This window comes from Trachypithecus francoisi, unplaced genomic scaffold (assembly GCF_009764315.1).
Source record: "Trachypithecus francoisi isolate TF-2019V2 unplaced genomic scaffold, Tfra_2.0 Lachesis_group16, whole genome shotgun sequence".
NCBI classification, from domain to species: domain Eukaryota; kingdom Metazoa; phylum Chordata; class Mammalia; order Primates; family Cercopithecidae; genus Trachypithecus; species Trachypithecus francoisi.
In genome coordinates this window covers 87,564,575-87,583,259 of record NW_022681461.1, presented here as the reverse complement: position 1 = coordinate 87,583,259, position 18,685 = coordinate 87,564,575, and the positions used below count along the sequence as shown (strand labels likewise).

At 46.6% G+C, this 18,685-nt stretch overlaps 1 protein-coding gene across 2 annotated transcripts in view; it reads left to right on the top strand.

Annotated features, from left to right (window-relative positions):
- Positions 1-819: 819 nt before the first annotated feature.
- Positions 820-18,685, top strand: part of GALNT12 (polypeptide N-acetylgalactosaminyltransferase 12) — a 43,898-nt gene continuing 26,032 nt past the window's right edge. The window contains exons 1-2 of one of the 2 annotated variants that reach the window (XM_033237992.1): positions 820-1,266; positions 17,114-17,283. In XM_033237992.1, the coding sequence (XP_033093883.1) occupies positions 896-1,266; positions 17,114-17,283 (541 nt within the window). In that variant the 5' untranslated portion in view covers positions 820-895. Of the gene's footprint in view, positions 1,267-14,350; positions 14,443-17,113; positions 17,284-18,685 lie in introns of those variants that run through there. The other variant, XM_033237993.1, reaches the window with a different exon arrangement.

The window sequence follows — 18,685 nt, the reverse complement described above, 5'->3', positions numbered from 1 at the left end:
ATCTCATGAACAAGGCAGCAGCTTCATGGCCTTTTTTGGTTGTTGTTTAATAGAAACAGGATCTCGCTCTGTCACCCAGGCTGCAGCGCAGTGGCGCACAGTTCACGGTAACCTCCAATTCCTGGGCTCACACAATCCTCCTGCTTTAGCTTCCAGAGTAGCTGGCACTATAGGCACGTGCCACCATGCCTGGCTAATTATGAACTTTTTCTGTAGAGATAGGAGTCTTGCTGTGTTGACCAGTCTAGTTTCAAGCTCCTGGCTTCAAGTGATCCTCTTACCTCGGCCTGGGATTACAGGTGTGAACTGTCATGTACAGCCTTCATGGCCTTTTGCACCTAGCCTCAGAGGTCACAGAGCTATCATGAGGCGAGCCATGCGAGGGTTTGCTATTCAAGGACTCCAGAGTATGGCAGAGGCTGGGCCTGCAGGAGTCAGTGGGGCAGCGTGGTGTCTGTTGATCTGATCGCACCTCCATCTCCTCATCTGTAAAACGGAGCTCATAATCTTAGTTCATGGTTGTTTTATTGGACTGTGTAAAGATCAGATGAGGTAATGGCAGTAGAATTCATAGCACCTTGCAGGGTGCATTCAGCCAACATTTACTGAGCACCTACAATATGCCAGGCGCTAAGGGTTTTACCACCACTATCTCCTTAATAATGCACCATAGCCCAAGAAGGAAGATGCAAGTCTCAGCCAGCCCACGTGAGGACCCAGCTGAAATGAGCCACCCCGGGGGCTGTGCTCGGGCTGGCGGGCTCCGGGACGGAAAGGGGGCGGTGCGCAGGTGGGGCGGGCCGGGGGCGGGGCGGCGCGGCGGTTCCGGGATCCGGGTCCCGGCCTCCGCCGCCGCCTTGGGGCGCGCTGAGCGCTGGCCGCTATAGGAGGGCGCATGTGGGGGCGCACGGCGCGGCGGCGTTGCCCGCGGGGACTGCGGCGCGGCCGCGAGGCGCTATTGGTGCTGCTGGCGCTGCTGGCGTTGGCCGGGCTGGGCTCGGTGCTGCGGGCGCGGCGCGGGGCCGGGGCCAGAGCTGCGGATCCGGGACCCCCGCGCACCTCTCGCCTCGGGCGGCGAGAGCCGGTCCTGCCGCGGCCGCCAGTGCCCGCGAACGCGCTGGGCGCGCGGGGTGAGGCGGTGCGGCTGCAGCTGCAGGGCGAGGAGCTGCGGCTGCAGGAGGAGAGCGTGCGGCTGCACCAGATTAACATCTACCTCAGCGACCGCATCTCACTGCACCGCCGCCTGCCCGAGCGCTGGAACCCGCTGTGAGTGCACATCTCGGGGGAGGAAGCCCGCCCTCAGAGCCCCGGGCCTCAGTTTCTCCATCAGAGCAGTGGCAGGGCGGGGAGCTGGGGTCTCCAGGATGGCGCGTCTTCCTGAGTCTCTCCGAAGAAGATAGTGTAAGAGCTCATATGGGAGCGGGAAGGCAAGAAAGTAAAAAAGACGAAAGTAGAAAAAAAAAATTCCAGAAATTGGCAAGTCTGTTACTAAGTGATCTCTTAGCTCCCTTCTCCTTAAGACGTTATCATCTCCCTGAAAAGGTGGGAGTTAGGGCTAAGCAGACAGGTTTAAGGCGAGGACCCCCCAGCACCCACAGGACAACCCTGCTCTACCCGACTCGCAGTGCCTCGGCGAAACTGACAACTCCTCCGGGCGGGGACTGGCTCCATTCCTTCATCTGTGTGTCCCAGGGCCTAAGGGACAAACAGGATGCGAGGGAGCTCCGGACAGGTGAGACGAAAGGTGGCTGGAAGGCCCCTCAGCGCTAGAAAGCCTCCTTGCGCTCTCCCTGGGCATTGGCTTTCTAAGCTTTGGGTGGAGGAAGGCGGGAAAGGGCACGGAGTGGGAAGGGCTCCTTCTGGCCGTAATCCACCCCAGCTCACTCATGTGGGTGGTACTGGACTGGAGCCAGCATGGTCGGAGGCCTAGTTCCTGTTGGAGCTACTGGCTGGGCAGGTTGTGCCCCTGCCTAGGTGAGGATCCAGGGCACACGCTGGCAGCAGGAGGAAGGACTGGCGGCTGCTTCTACCTTTGCCCTCGAGCCTCCTTGGCTCTCACTTTTTCTTCGAGGTGTCAGGGATCTTCCAAGTCCTTTTTTGAGCCTCCTCCTTACAGACTTTGAGGAAAAGAGGGCTCAGAGAGGGGGTTCGCATCGAAGTTGGTGGGGGCAGCCTACTGTGTGCACCAGGCACCTGCCACTCCTCTCCACTCCAAGACATTCCTGCTTTACAAGTGTGGAAATAGGTTCAGAAAGGATAGGTGACCCACCCAAGGCCCCTCAGCTGGAATGTGGTAGGTAGGACTGGTCTGGAGGGACTATGGCCCTCCTGGCCCACTTGGCACCATGCTGATCTCAGGATTTTGGGGGCCTGCTCCATAGTACCTTGGCCAGAGAGACCATGAATGATGGAATGAGGATGCCCCACCTCTGCCCCACTGTTTCCACTGTCCTCCCTGTTTTGGGGATCTCCTCATGCCTAGCCTCATGCTTCTGCCTGAGGCATTTTTCACTAATGTTAGTCTTTTTGAGTAAAACTTTGTTGGGATTGATAGTAGTTCCTCCACTCACCAGCCTAACGCGTGCTTAGCTCCTCAAAACCCCGAGGGTGCCCGCTGAGGCAAGGTGGAGGGGAAGCTTTCAGGTTATACCCAGCTTCAGGTTAAATCCAGCCCAGGGGAGATAAAATCCTGGCTCTTTTGCTTGTCACTTCTGTGATCTCCGGCAAGCTACTTAGCCTCTCAGAGCCTTGGTTTCCCCCCATTTGCAAACTAGGAAACTCATAAAAGTGAGTCTCCATACATTCTACATAAAAGTGAGTGGAAAGAACACAAACTTAGGAATTAATAAAGCACCAGTACCTGGGAGCACACTGTGTGCTTAAATCTTAGTTTTTTCACCTTTCCCTGTTGCCAAGAATGTACTCAGGAGGTTGCTTTTGAGAGTCATCCAGGGATTGGTTGTAGTTTTTCTTTCCTGGATCCAACTTCCTTTATTGTCCCAGGTTGTGAATATCTCTTTGAAACACTGCAGACAACCTGTGAGGCTTATGGTAACCTGTCTCCATGGTGACGCAGCTGCCCTGTGTCCTCCCAGGATTTGCTTGTAGATCCTGCTGTTGCATTGACCCTGGAAGTTAAGCCAAACCCAGCATGATAAGGAGTGTGAATGCCTCCTGCTTCTAATTCCTGCAGCAAGGCCTGTTGGGTTATTCTTACCCGGCCAGAGAGAAAGGTGAGCCTGAGCTGTGTGGGTCTCCGCTGGGCCAGGCTTTGAGAGGTAGTGTAACTTCAGAGTGGTTAGTAGGGTCAGGGTCTTTTGTGGCATCTCACTTTTATTACAGTTCATCCAGGAGCTAATCAGGGTCTTGAGATTTTGCCTGAGAAACCTGAATGGCAGATCATGAGTTCACAGTGTGGGTATGGGGTTCCCTGTGAGTCTAATAAACAAACAGAGGGATAATGAGGGTCCCTGAATGTTGCAGGAAGGAGGGCCCTGAGGGAGCATCTAGTCTAACTAGAGAGGAAGAGCCACACACCCAGGTCACACAGAGCCACAGTCCAGATCTTTTACTCATTCCCCCCTTTTTGGGTGGGTACAATTATTTCTTTTTTTTTTTTTGAGACGGAGTCTCGCTCTGTCGCCCAGGCTGGAGTGCAGTGGCCGGATCTCAGCTCACTGCAAGCTCCGCCTCCCGGGTTTACGCCATTCTCCTGCCTCAGCCTCCTGAGTAGCTGGGACTACAGGCGCCCACCACCTCGCCCGGCTAGTTTTTTGTATTTTTTTAGTAGAAACGGGGTTTCACCATGTTAGCCAGGATAGTCTCGATCTCCTGACCTCGTGATCCGCCCATCTTGGCCTCCCAAAGTGCTGGGATTACAGGCTTGAGCCACCGCGCCCGGCCAGGTACAATTGTTTCTATGTTTATTTTAATTACAAAAGCAATGCATATTCATTCTAGAAATGTTGGCATGCACAGAGAAACAGAAAAGGAAAAAAATAAAAATCAATAAACCTACCACTCGGGGAGAACCATTGTTAACATTTTGCTGTGCTTCCTAGACTTTTTAATGAAAGTCTTTACTCTGCAGTGCCTTTTACCAAAGGAAAGGAGTGGGGAATGACTAAGGGACCATTTGGTTTGGCTCTTCCTGGTGTCAGAAGGGTGTGGCACTGTGTCTGCCTTCTTGAAGAAGGCCAGACCACTAAAAAGACATTTCAGAGTGCTGGTCCTAATTCTGTGAGACCCAGTATAGACCTAGGCGCCTCTATGACTCTAATAATTTACGTGTCAGTGGATTCGAGTATAGTTTTGTTAGTTATGACACTGAATTGAGGAGAAGGAGGCTCATGATGACTAGGAATCCTTCCTTGCATGGTAACATAGTAAGTATTAATATTAATATAAATAAGTATAGTAAGTATAGGTAGTATAGTAAGTAAGCACAGTAGTATACTGTGACTAGCATCTCAGCAAAGAAGGGGAATTTTTACTCTGAGATGATAGCAGATCAAAGTGGGGAGACAGATAGCTGGGTGTGTGGCCCTGGGGAACTTTAAGAAATATATTGATGCCAGGAATCTTCCCCAGAACAATGAAATCAGAATTTCTGTGGCTAGGACCTAGGCTGAATCTGATATGCAACCACGGGTGAAAGCTACTGGCCTAGAGCCTGTGGATTTCTGAGTCAGAAGATTTAGGGTGAGTGCTTTCGAGGGCGTGGAGAATACCAGAACTAGACAAAGGATTAATAACAGGTCAAATATAGTTCAAGTCAGTGATGACATCATAGTTGAATGGTGTGTCACAAGGAAATGGTTGTTAATAATGTTGTACTGAAATTTGCAAAAAGTTTTAGTTTTCATAGAATATGGGGAACTCGAGATGATCACTATAACATCATTCTCATTTGCATTCTGATATTTAGCAGAAGAGAAAGAGTGGAGTAACAGACAGTGCCCTCAGGGCTGGACATTTCTCCAGGTATATCTATGGGGATACCATACGTGTGAACACTAGCCATTCTCGTGTGAACACCAGCCATTCTCTACCAGGGCAGAAGAACTGTGAACTGTTGGTCAAGGAAAGCATGGTGTTTGTATTTCTTGACTTGCTCTGGTTTTAGACTTGTTAATACTATAATTGCAGATGTGTATCTGAGTTCAGGGGTCAGGATTTGGGTGCTGGGATGGCAAAGAGTCTCGAAGTAGTTCTTTTTTTTGTTTGTTTTTGAAATGGAGTCTTGCTGTGTTGCCTAGGCTGGAGTACAATGGTGCAATCTTGGCTCACTGCAACCTCCCCGTCCTGGGTTCAAGACATTCTCCTGCCTGAACCTCCTAAGTAGCTGGGATTATAGGCAAGCGCCACCACACCTGGCTAATTTTTGTATTTTTAGTAGAGACGGGGTTTCACCATGTTGGCCAGGCTGGTCTCAAACTCCTGACCTCAGGTGATCTGCCCGTGTTGGCCTCCCAAAGTGCTGGGATTACAGGCGTGAGCCACTGTGCCCAGCCTCGTAGTGGTTCTAAACAGGTAATTCAGCAAAAGTATGTCTTGCTAGGGTTGCAGGAGGGAGTAGGACATTAGACTTTTGTTTCTCCAACATAGTTGTGGAAATTTTATGGATTTCTTATTAGATCGATCTTGAGAACATCAGAGTGGCATTCTTTCTTGAGTCAGTACTTCAGTACTTCAAATCCACAGAACATGTTCAATTTTGGTTAGTATTTTCCTGATACCTTTTTCTTTCACTCATTCTGTGTCAATATGTTTTTGGTGTGTCTTTGTTTTTTTTTTGTTTTTTTTTTTTTGAGACGGAGTCTCGCTCTGTCACCCAGGCTGGAGTGCAGTGGCCGGATCTCAGCTCACTGCAAGCTCCGCCTCCTGGGTTCACGCTATTCTCCTGCCTCAGCCTCCGGAGTAGCTGGGACTACAGGCGCCCACCACCTCGCCCGGCTAGTTTTTTTGTATTTTTTATTAGAGACGGGGTTTCACTGTGTTAGCCAGGATGGTCTCCATCTCCTGACCTCGTGATCCGCCCGTCTCGGCCTCCCAAAGTGCTGGGATTACAGGCTTGAGCCACCGCGCCCGGCCTGGTGTGTCTTTGAATAGTATATAGCTCAATTTTGTGTTGTCATTAAGGCCAGGCGCGGTAGCTCACACCTATAATCTCAGCACTTTGGAAGGCCAAGGTGGGTGGATCACTTGAGGTCAGGAGTTCAAGATTAGCCTGGCCAACATGGTGAAGACCTGTCTGTACTAAAAATACAAAAATTAGGTAGACATGGTGGTGGGTGTCTGTAATCCCAGCTACTTGGGAGGCTGAGGCAGAATTGCTTGAACCCAGGAGGCCGGAGGTTGCAGTGAGCCAAGATTGCACCACTGTATTCCAGACTGGGCAACAGAACAAGACTGCATGTAAAAAGAAAAATCCAGATTGACAATCATTGACTTTTAACTAGATAGTTATATCCACTTACATTTATTGTGCTTACTGATACTTTTGGATTTGATAGTGCCATCTTATTTAATGTTTTCATTTGTTACGCTTTTTTTGGTGTTTTCTTCCTCTTTTTTCCTACTGCTTTTTGAGTTGATAGAGGCTTTTCCTCTCCTTCTCATTCCATTTTTTTCGTCTCTACTAATTTAGCAGTTATATTATCTATTTCTAACCCTAGTGGTAAATTTTAAAGTACGTGTTTAACTCAACAAAGTCTAAAATTAATCATTAACTATGGGCCATAGAATGCTTTAGTATTGATCATCTTCTCTCCTAATTTGTATGCCATTTTGCTCCAATATTTTAATTCTGTCTTGCTTTTAAACCAACAAATTAGGATAGCTAAAAATGCAGTATTTATTTGTTCAGATTTATCCACAAGTTTACCATTTTCTTTGCTCACTATTCTTTCCTGAGTCAGAGACTTTTCTGGGATGCTTCTTCTTCTTGAAATACATCATGTATTAACTGCTGTAGAGAGGTCTACTGTGATTCCTGTTTTCTTTATCTGAAACTGTTTTTATTTTGCTCTTGTTCGTGAAAGTTTTGCTGGGTATATAATTCTATGTTGGTAGTTTGACATTTGAAGGTATTATTCCCTTATCATCTGGTTTGCACCATTGCTATGAGATGCCTACAGTGACCCAGATCTCTCTGTCATTCTTCTTTCTTTGTCATTCATTTGAGGTCTTCTTTTATTTAAGCATATTAGGCATACTTATTTTATACTCTATGTCTGGTAATTATGTTGTCTAGATTAGTATTTTCTTGTTGTTCCTGCATGATGAAGACTTCTTTTACTTTCCTGTCAGCTAAGCCATGAATTTAAAAGATTTTTTTTTTTTTTGAGATGGAGTTTTGCTCTTATTGCCCAGGCTGGAGTGCAATGGCGCAATCTCAGCTCACTGCAACCTCCACCTCCTGGGTTCAAGTGATTCTCCTGCCTCAGCCTCCCTAGTAGCTGGGATTACAGGCGCCTGCCACCACGCCCTGCTAATTTTTGTGTTTTTAGTAGAAATGGGGTTTCACCATGTTGGCCAGGTTGGTCTTGAACTCCTGACCTTAGGTGATCTCCCACCTTGGCCTCTCAAAGTGCTGGGATTACAGGTGTGAGCCATAGCACCCGGCCAAAAGATTTTTTAAAAACTTTTTATCAAGACTTTTTTGGGTGTATACACCAGGAGGGTTTCCCTAGACATCTTAGTCTTCCATGTTGCTGAAAGTAGAAGTCCTATATTCACTTTTTAGAAATAATTATTTTCTATACTAGTCACTTTTGGTTGAAAGTGACTGAAAACCCAATGTGAACTGACTTAAATATAAAAGAAAATATATTGGGTTCTATTACAGAAAAGTCTGGGATGAGAACTCTGTTCAGGTTATTCTTGGCCCTGGATTTAGGGACTCAAATGATGTCATCAGGAAATTATTAATTGGTCAGGCCTGAGGCATGTAACCTTTCCAGGGGTAGGGGTGTGTGTCTGTTTGTGTATATGCATGTGCTTATGTATGTTCAGCCCTCCACAAACCACATAGACACAGTTGGAAAATTGGCTCTTGAAAGAGAAATCAAGGTGCAGAACAGTGAAGAAAGGAGAAAGGATTCTAGGCAGGTAAGACACAAAAATGTATATTATGATCTCCTTGGCCTGTTCTACGGAGGATATGAGTTGATTCTTTTTTAAAAGACATTTATGTGATAACCTTAATATAAAGATAAAAGAAGATCAGGAGGGGCCAGGCACATTTGGTTATACCTGTAATCCCAGAACTTTGGGAGGCCGAGGAGGGCAGATCACTTGAGGTCAGGAGTTCGAGACCAGCCTGGCCAACATGGTGAAACCCCATCTCTCCTAAAAATACAAAAATTAGCCAGGCATGGTGGTGGGTGCCTGTAATCCCAGCTACCTGGGAGGCTGAGGCAGGAGAATTGCTTGAACCCGGGAGGCAGAGGTGGCAGTGAGCCAAGATCCCCCCACTGCACTCCAGCCTGGGCAAAAAAAAAAGAAATGAAGTTCAAGAGGCATTAACTGCATCCGTTAATTCATTCATATCCATATAATACATAAATAAATATTCTACTAGCAGAGATTGTTGTAGTCCTTACCCAGTAGGGTTGTTATGAAGGCTACATGAAGTAATGTGTATAAAATCCTTATATGGTGCCTCTCCTGTAGTAAGCACTCAACAAATAGTACTGTTATTACCAGGTAAAGAACAAGGCGTGCTGAAAATACAGAGACAAACACAACTCAGTCTCTACCCTTACAACGCACATGTAATATACCAGAAACGAAGGGAAATGATTGTGTGCTGTGATGTGGCATTAAATCCAGTTCTGAGCTTCCTTTTGTCCTCAAGGCAGAAGTAGAACCCTAAAGTGATCCTTAGCTGTCTTTCTATGATCAAAGGATGCACAGCTTTTTAGCAGTCAGGAAAAGGAGAAAGTGTTTTTTTCTGGAAGCAAACTTAGAGACATTTCAAAAAGACATACAGACCATCTCCGATTTAAGATGGTTTGACTTAAAATTTTTCAACTCTATCATAGTACCCATGCAACCATTCTGGTTTTCACTTTTGGTACATATTTGATAAATTATATGAGATGTCCAACACTTTATTATACAGTAGGTTTGTGTTAGATGATTTTGCCCAACTGTAGACTAACGGAAGTGTTCTGAGCACATTTAAGATAGGCTAGGCGAAGCTGTGATGTTCAGTAGGTTAGGTGTATTAAATGCATTTTCTACTTGGAATGTTTTCAACTTATGATGAGTTTATTGGGATGTAACCCCACTGTAAGTCAAGGAACATTGGGTATTGAACCTCATAAAACAGGATGCCTTTAGGGGATGTTTTCAAAAAAGAAACAAACTATACCAGGACAAGAACATGAGAAAGGGTAGAGTATTAAATTATTGATCAATGAAGGCATTTGCTATGAGGAGCTAAAGAAATATGATCTAATCTTTAATCTTTAAAAAATGATATTTCTTTGTGATTATGAAAATTATAGTTGTTCATTGTAGGACAATGTTAGAATGCACAAAAATATAAAAAATTAAATAAGAATCAGTATTAATCTCACTTCTTAGAGATCACCATTGATAACATTTTGGCATATTTCTTTCTATTGTTTATTGTTTATGCGTGAACGCACTCACACATACACGTGGTTGTTTCTTGAACTGGCTATTTGTAGATTTCTACCCTGCCTTTTTGATTTAACATTATAGTGTGACCATTTTCCTTTATCATTAAATATTCTCTAAAAAAGTTATTTTGTTGTTTTACATGGTGCCTCTCATGTAGTAAGCACTCAACAAAGGGTGCAGTTATTACCAGGTAAAGTACAAGGCGTGCTGAAAATACATGGCTGTGATTTCCTCATGCAGCCATACTATACTATATTTTCTTCTTGTTGGACATTGAAATTGTTTACAACTTTTTGCTATTATAAATAATGTTACAAAGAAAAAATTTTAGAACAAGCCTCCTTCAGGGTATTCTGATTATTTACTTAGGCAAGAAATGTTTATGTATAGTGATATGAGAGCAAAGAAAAGAGAAACATTTTAAAGCTCGGAATATTAATTGAAAAATTGCCACCCAGCCTTCTTGTGAGTTAGATGACACAAATAAAGAGCCCACCTAGACATTCCAGAATGGTGGCCATAGGCCATTGGTTTTAGTGGGAACACATTAAAAAAAAAAAAAAAAAGCAGGGCTGACATATAGTTCCAACTCTGTTTTGTCAAGCAGAGAAGAAATAAATTGTCATCCAAAATAGTAGGGATGTGATTTCAGACTAAAGGATAGTTCTTTACATTGAATGCACTTCACTTTGAAAACCTCACTTCACCATCCTTATTATCACTTATTTCTCTTGAACTTGTACATGTGTGAAACAAAGTTTTAGCAGCATCTTAAGAAAAAAAATCTTTATTTTAGGTTTCACAAAAACACTTTTGTTTTTCATGTAGTGTGAGCAATTAACTTTTTTCTTTTTGTCTTTTTGGTTTTTTTTTTTTGAGACAGGATCTGACTATGTCGCCCAGGCTAGAGTGCAATGGCGCCGTCTCAGCTCACTGCCACCCCCGCCTCCCTGGCTCAAACCATCCTTCCACCTCAGCCTCCTGAGTAGCTGGGACTACAGGTGTGTGCCACCATGTCCAGCTAATTTTTGTATTTTTGGTGGAGACCTGTTTTTGCCATGTTGCCCAGGCTGATTTCCAACTCCTGGGCTCAAGCGATCCTCCCGCGTTGGCCTCTTGAAATGCTGGGATTACAAGTGTGAGCCACCATGCCCTGCCTCACAGTTAATTCTTTCTGAGGCTCCTGGTGGGCTACAACTCAACACAATCTAGCTTTTCTATGCATCCTGTCTAGTACTCAGGGGCTTAATAATCAAGACAGAGTTATTAATATTTTTATAATACACACATGTCTACCATTTGCCATAACATGTATTTGTTGGAGGGAGGATGTTTCTTTTTGTTTTTGTTTTTTTTGTTTTGTTTTGTTTTGTTTTGAGATGCAATTTCACTCTTGTTGCCCAAGCTGGAGTGCAATGGCACAATCTCGGCTCACTGCAACCTCCGCCTCCCGGGTTCAAGCGATTCTCCTGCCTCAGCCTCCCTAGTAGCTGAGACTATAGGCGCCCACCACCACATTTGGCTAATTTTTGTATTTTTAGTAGAGACGGGGTTTCACTATGTTGGCCAGGCTGGTCTTGAACTCCTGACCTCGTGATCCACCCACCTCCGCCTCCCAAAGTGCTGGGATTACAGGCATGAGCCACCATGCCCGGCCCAGAGTGGGGATGTTTTGGTAGATATGAGAAATAATGAGATTGAGGAGGGCATTTGTAAGGGCCACTAAAATTGAGATACGTAGCTATAGATCAGAATGGACTTGGTGTTTGGGTGTATCCTTCACAACATTAGACCTTTTTTTCCTCTTTTTATATTTAAGTTTTAATTTGGAAACATTTAAACCTGGAGAAAATTTATGAGACTAGCATAACAAACTTCTATAAATCTTCCATCTAGATCCACCCATTATTGTTTTGGCTCATTTACTTACTTTTTCTCTTTCTGTATGTCTACTCTAATATTATACACATTTGGGATTAAGTTACAGAAATAACAGTTCTTTACCTGTCTCTACTTCAGCATGTATTTTCAAAGAACAAGGACATTCTCTCATGATACCGTGATGTAATATCAAGTTCAGGATATTTATCCAATATTGGATGTCTATAGCTGTCCCAACTTTTTTTTTTTTTTTTTTTAAAGACGAAGTCTCGCTCTGTTGCCCAGTCTGGAGTGCAATGGAGTGATCTTGGCTCACTGCAACCCTCCTGGGTTCAAGCAATTCCCTTGCCTCGGCCTCCTGAGTAGCTGGGATTACAGGCAGGCACCTCCATGCCCAGCTAATTTTTTTGTACTTTTAGTAGAGATGGGGTTTCACTGTGTTGGTCAGGCTTGTCTCGAACTCCTGACCTCAGGGGATCTGCCCGCCTTGGCCTCCCAAAGTGCTGGGATTACAGGTGTGAGCCACCGTGCCCAGCCAGCTGTCCCAACTTTTGTAGCAAGATTTTTCCTTCCTAATCCAGTAACTAAGCAAGAATCAGGTGTGACACTTTAATCAGGCCATTGCTGTGCCTCTTTAGCCTCACTCCGTCAGGAACCTTTCCTCAGCCTCTCATGGTCTCTTATGACGTTGACATTTTTGAAGAGTAAAGGCCCATTGGTTTATAAAATGTCTCAGTTTGGGTCTGTCAGATACTTTCCTTGTGATTTATTTTGTGGTATGTATTACCGCAAAATTTAGTGGCTTAAAATAGCAATAAACGCTTGTTATTTCACATAGTTTCTATGGACTAGGAATTTAGGAGTAGCTTAACTGGGTGGTTCTGACTTGGAATCTCTCTTGAGATTATAGCCAAGATGTCACTTGGGATTTTGATCCCCTGAAGGCATAATTGGGTGGGGCTGGAGGTTCTGATTCCAAAATGGCTCATTCACGTGGCTGGAAAGATTGTACTGGCCTTTGGCAGGAAACCTCAGTTGCTTGCCACATAGACTTCTCCATAGGGCTGCTTGAGTATCCTCACAGCATGGCAGCCGGCTTTCTCCAGAATGGATGATACATTCCGTTGAGGAAACAAAGAGGAATCATCAGTGTTTTATGATGTAGTCTTGGAAGTCATACACTGTTTCTCCTGCTTTTCATGTGTGGTAGTTTTAAAATATATCCACAGATTCTCCGATAGCCTCTGTCCAAGAGATGGAGCCGCATTCTCCTCCCTTTGAATGTGGACCAGACTCCCTTCTCTGGAGCACAAAGGCTTCCACAGGGTCAGTGCTAAGTTAACTACTTGCATGAGTTGAAAGCCTATGGTGTCTGGGGATTCGACTCCTGGCTGGCTAGGTGTGGTGGGGATGCCCAGTGTCTTCACCACACCACAGCTTTCATGCTTCCAGCCTGGGCTGGCCTTTTCTCAAGCACCCAGAGCAGGGCCTCCAGATGCAGCAGGGGTGAGTATATAAAGCTGGCGAGAACAGCCCCAGCCCCTATCAGAGATTCTCAGATAAGCCTGTTCACAGCTGAAGGGAAATCATCCCAGTGACAGCAGAGCAACGCCACTGCCAGGGAGCCTTGGAACTTGCTGTAGAGGCTGTCCTGGCATTAGCAAGAGGGACCTGGAACTCATTCCAGGGAAGAGGACCCTGGACTCTGAGAAGGAGAAGAGAAATTGTCCTTATCTTGGTAGGAGGGAAGGCCAGATGGGGAGATGTGATACAGGGATCTTTAGATTCAGATGGCCCACCTGAGCCTCCTGTTGGGTAGAAGGAACAAGCCAGAACCTTGCAACAAGATCCCTCGACACAAAAATCTCAGCCCGGTACACACTAGCAGATGCTCTGTGAACCGACCAAGTCACTTCACCTTTCTTAGCCTTTAACATGGGAACAATAAATGCTAACATAGGAAGTCGTTTTGAAGGTAAAATGAAGTACTACATGTCATCAATTCGGAGGCGCATTTTTTCCCACATTTCAACACTTCTAAAATTAGCGTGTGTCTTAAAAATCAATGCATCTTACCGTTATGCTAGGCAGCACTTGTCTTTATTCCCCCCGGTTTTAAGTTTATAGGTACCTGTGCAGGATGTACAGGTTTGTTACATAGGTAAATGTGTGCCATGGTGGTTTGCTGTACAGACCGTCTCATCACCTAGGTATTAAGCCCAGCATGCATTAGCTATTCTTCCTGATGCTCTCCCTCCTCCCACTCCCCACGACAGGTCCCAGTGTGTGTTGTTCCCCTCCATGTATCCATGTGTTCTCATAATTCAGCTCTCACTTTTAAGTGAGAACATGTGGTATTTGGTTTTCTGTTCCTGCATTAGTTTGCTGAGGATGATGGCTTCCAGCTCCATCCATGAAAAGGAAAGACATAATCTCATTCCTTTTTATGGCTGTGTAGCATTCCGTGGTATATATATACCACATTTTCTCTCATTGATGGGCATTTAGATTGATTCCATGTCTTTGCTATTGTGCATAGTACTGCAATGAACATATACGTGCATGTATCTTTATAGTAGAATGATTTATATTCCACTGGGTGTGTACCCAGTAATGGGATTGCTGGTCAAATGGCATTCCTGCCTCTAAGTCTTTGAGGAATTGCCACACTTTCTTCCACAATGGTTGAACTAATTTATGCTCCCACCAGCAGTGTAAAAGCTTTCCTCTTTCTCCGCAACTTTGCCAGCATCTGTTATTTTTTGACTTTTTAATAATAGTCATTTTGACGAGTGTGGGGTGGTATCTCTTCTTATTGGTTCATTAAAGAATGTTGTGTCTTCCAACCCATGGCTGCTCAACTTTGTTGAAATACTGTAGACTGGAGCACAAAAGTAATTTTCTAAGGTATGACAAAGTTACTATGTGTATTTAAAAGGAGTCCTTACCTGTTACAGACACATATTGAACTATTTTTGGATGCTACAATATGCTGGATTTTCTTTAGAAATAATCTGGGGCAGAGGGAGTGGTGTTGACATAGATGAATCAAGAGTACAGTGGTGCAATCTCGGCTCACTGCCACCTCCATCTCCTGGGGTTCAAGTGATGCTCATGCCTCAGCTCCCCATGTACCTAGGATTACAAGAGTGTGCCACCATGCCCGGCTCATTTTTGTATTTTTAGTAGAGATGGGGTTTCGCCATGTTGATCAGGCTGGTCTCGAACTCCTGGCCTCAAGTGATCTGCTGGCCTCAGGCTCTGAAAGTGCTGGGATTACAGGCGTGAGCCATTGTGCCTGGCCCTGTTCTGCTTTTTTAATGTTGAAATTTCTGGCCAGGCGCGGTGGCTCACGCCTGTAATCCCAGCACTTTGGGAGGCCGAGGTGGGCAGATCACGAGGTCAGGAGATCGAGACCATCCTGGCTAACACGGTGAAACCCCGTCTCTACTAACAATACAAAAACAAAATTAGCCAGGTGTGGTGGTGGGCACTTGTAGTCCCAGCTACTCGGGAGGCTGAGGTGGGAGAATAGTGTGAACCCGGGAGGCAGAGCTTGCAGTGAACCGAGATCGTGCCACTGCACTCCAGCCTGGGCGACAGAGCGAGACTCAGTCTCAAAAACAAACAAAACAAAACAAAATTCTAATAGTTAAGTAAAAGAGGAAAAAACAAATACTTTTGTATGCTAAGGGCTCTTCCCTAACTTTTCATGGGGGTCATCATTCCGGTCTCATCCTAAGTGTCACCTCCTCCAAGTGCCCCTCCCAGATTACCTGTCCTATAGTTGCTCTCCTTCCCCCTCTGCACTCCTCTGTTTCTCACTTTCATAGTTTCAAAGTTGTTCTCTTTCATCACTCTCCTTTCCATTTTCCATAGCACTGTCACTTTCTGAATTCCTGATTTGTTTGTTTAGTTGATTACTGTCCCCTGAATATGAGCTCCATGGGAGCAGGGGCCTGGCCTATCTGGCACACAGTAGGTGTTCAGGAAGTTTTTGGTGACTGACTGATAAAGGGCCCAGTAGCACAATGCTGGCATGTGGTAGACAGCAGATGTCAGTTTCCCTCCTCCTCCTGCCTAGTTTGGCATCTTTGCTCCTGTCCTCCTTGATCTGTCATTTAACTTATCTGGGAAGGCCTTGCCTTAGCAACCCAGGGAGCCTGGCTGGTCTCCAGCATTTCATGCCCTTCTTGAATATCTAACTGATCTCTTGGTCTAACCTTTGGCCAGCCCCCAGCATTCAAACTCTGCCCCTTCTGGTATCCCCATGGTGTTGCTCTCCCACCTTGCCATCATCTACTTCCCACTGATGGTCTCCAGGTACTGCCCCTTAGTCAGTCCTGTGACACTGGGAATTTGTCATCAGTCACTCAGGATAGAATTCTGTGTCAACCGGCCGGGCGCGGTGGCTCAAGCCTGTAATCCCAGCACTTTGGGAGGCCGAGACGGGCGGATCACGAGGTCAGGAGATCGAGACCATCCTGGCTAACACGGTGAAACCCCGTCTCTACTAAAAATACAAAAAACTAGCCGGGCGAGGTGGCGGGCGCCTGTAGTCCCAGCTACTCGGGAGGCTGAGGCAGGAGAATGGCGTAAAACCCGGGAGGCGGAGCTTGCAGTGAGCTGAGATCCGGCCACTGCTCTCCAGCCCAGGCAACAGAACAAGACTCCGTCTCAAAAAAAGAAAAGAAAAGAAAGAAAAGAATTCTGTGTCAACCAGGGAACCTTCAGTTCAAAGTGACAGCAAATTGCTAAACAAAGAGAGAGCTTATTGGTTCTAATCACTGCCAGTCAGGTCCACTGCTCACGTTGAGTGGGCTCAGCCCCCCCCACCACATGACTACCACATCTTGGGGGGTGGGTGGCAGTGGGGATTTTAGGGAGGTAACCAGTGTCCTCTGCAGAGTCCTTCCTGGAGTGTTCATAGGTCCTAGCCACAATTCTAGTTTATGTATTTGGGATACCACCCTTGCTAAGCCTAGACGGTATTGGATGCTGGGAGAAGGTAGGGAGTGGTACAGTGTTACATGAGGACTCAGAATACTGCGAGTGGTGCATGCTGAGATGGAGGTGGGCCGGGTGCTGGAGGAGCATTGAGGAGACAACAACTGCCTGAGATAGGTGGTCCCGGGTGGTTCACAAAGGAGAACAGGCCTGAGCTGGGAGCTTGCCAAGTAGAGAAGGGAGGAAGGGGCATTCCAGGCAGAGGGAACAGTCTGAGCAAAGGTCTGGGAGTGAGATTGGGGCGGAGTGGACAGAGAAGAGGGCGATGGGGAAGAAAGAAGTGCCAATTCCCTGACTTCTGATTCTGCCTGGTTTGTATGTTACTCAAATTCAAAAGTTGCTTAACAGCTTAAAACAATATCACACAGTAAAAGCTAGGTGGGTATCATGGTTAGGACCTTTCTTGGAGTCTGCTGGGGCCGCTAATGCCAAAAGAGGAGCTCCGGAAGATCTTTCAGTGGATTATGTCTCCTTCCCCAGGGGACCATGAACCGATGTCCCCTTTGTCACTCCATCCCCAGTGCCAGCCTGGGCTCGATCCTCAGTTCCTGAAGTTGCGCTGTATTTGCAGGTGCAAAGAGAAGAAATATGATTATGATAATTTGCCCAGGACATCTGTTATCATAGCATTTTATAATGAAGCCTGGTCAACTCTCCTTCGGACAGTTTACAGTGTCCTTGAGACATCCCCGGATATCCTGCTAGAAGAAGTGATCCTTGTAGATGACTACAGTGATAGAGGTGAGTCCTGGCCAGGGCTCTGGGAAGAGTGTTTCCTTCTGTGGCAGTGTCTGGGAGGTAAGAGTGGGATGCAGGAAGGCTAGAGTAGACCCAGTAAGGATGGGCTTCCTGTGTCCCCCTGCACCCAAAGAAGACCTCAGGATAGAAGCCCAGAAACAGCAGGCACAGAAACTGGAAGGAGCAGGGCGTTGAAGTAGGCCCAGTAAGGATGGGCTTCCTGTGTCCCCCTGCACCCAAAGAAGACATCAGAGATAGTAGCCCAGAAACAGCAGGTGTGGGAAACTGGAAGGGGCAGGGCATTCTCTGGGCAGTTTCTGGGACAACCATTGGCCAGTGGGGGTGATTTAGGAGGTGAGGTTGCAGGATGGGCAGGGCCAGATCTGGTAGGGCCTTGGAGGCCGCCATAAGGGTTGAGGCTTAAGTGTGAGCTTGATGGGGAGCTTTGGGGACAGTAAGGTCCAGGTCCATCTGAGGAGCTCACCGAGCCAGCTGTGTGGGGAATGGTCCATGGCAGGGGAGGGGCTGGGTAAGGATGGAGGCAAAGAAGGGTGGAGGGGCCTCTGTGGTGCCCACATGCAGCAGAGTCTTGGCTTGGCCAGAACTGGCAGTGCCAATAGAGTAGCATCAGCCCATGAATCCTTGGGGTCTAGCTGAAGTGAGAGCAGCTAAGCTTAACCAAGGGCAAGTGTCAAGTCTGTAACAGCAGGTAGAGCTGTGGGCTTAGTCTCTACAGCCTGTCTCAAAGGGAAGCAATCCCTGCTGATGGGGCATCTGCTGCCTCAGACACTGCACTTGCTCTGACTTCAAAACTGGCCTCTGTGTGTTCTAATAGGCATGTGCATTGGGCTGTTTTCACAGACTCAATAGTGACTCACACAAGATAAAAATAGACTTCTCACATCACAAATCTGGTGTGCTAGTCTAGAATGGGTGTGGTGGCTCCTTGGTGGATGGGGCCTCAGCTCCTTCTGCGTCTGTTCCCACCTTCTCTAGGGTGCTCTGCTGCCTTGGTCCTTGTGGACCGAGCTGATTTTTCACCTCCTGCTCACTCTGTTCAACCAGAAGGCTTAAAGGGGAAGGAGAGCTACACCCTTCCTCCCGTGGGCACTGCTTGGAAGTTCTCCACACATCCCATTGAGCAGAGCGTGGTTGCCTGGCCACGTGTAGCTGCAAGGGAGGCTGGGAGCTGTGACCTTTATCCTGCTGGCCGTGTGCTCAGTTACAAGTCACAGGGAGAATGGGTTTAAGGCACAAGGAGCAGTGTCTGTGACAGTGTGTAAGCCAGGCTGGGATAAGCCAGGCTGGGGTTTGGTGCTGACTATAGCCCAGAAGGTGTTGGGTTCTGGGGTTAGGGCACCTGGGTCTGAGGCAAGCTTTCCCATGATCCAGTTATAGCGCCTTA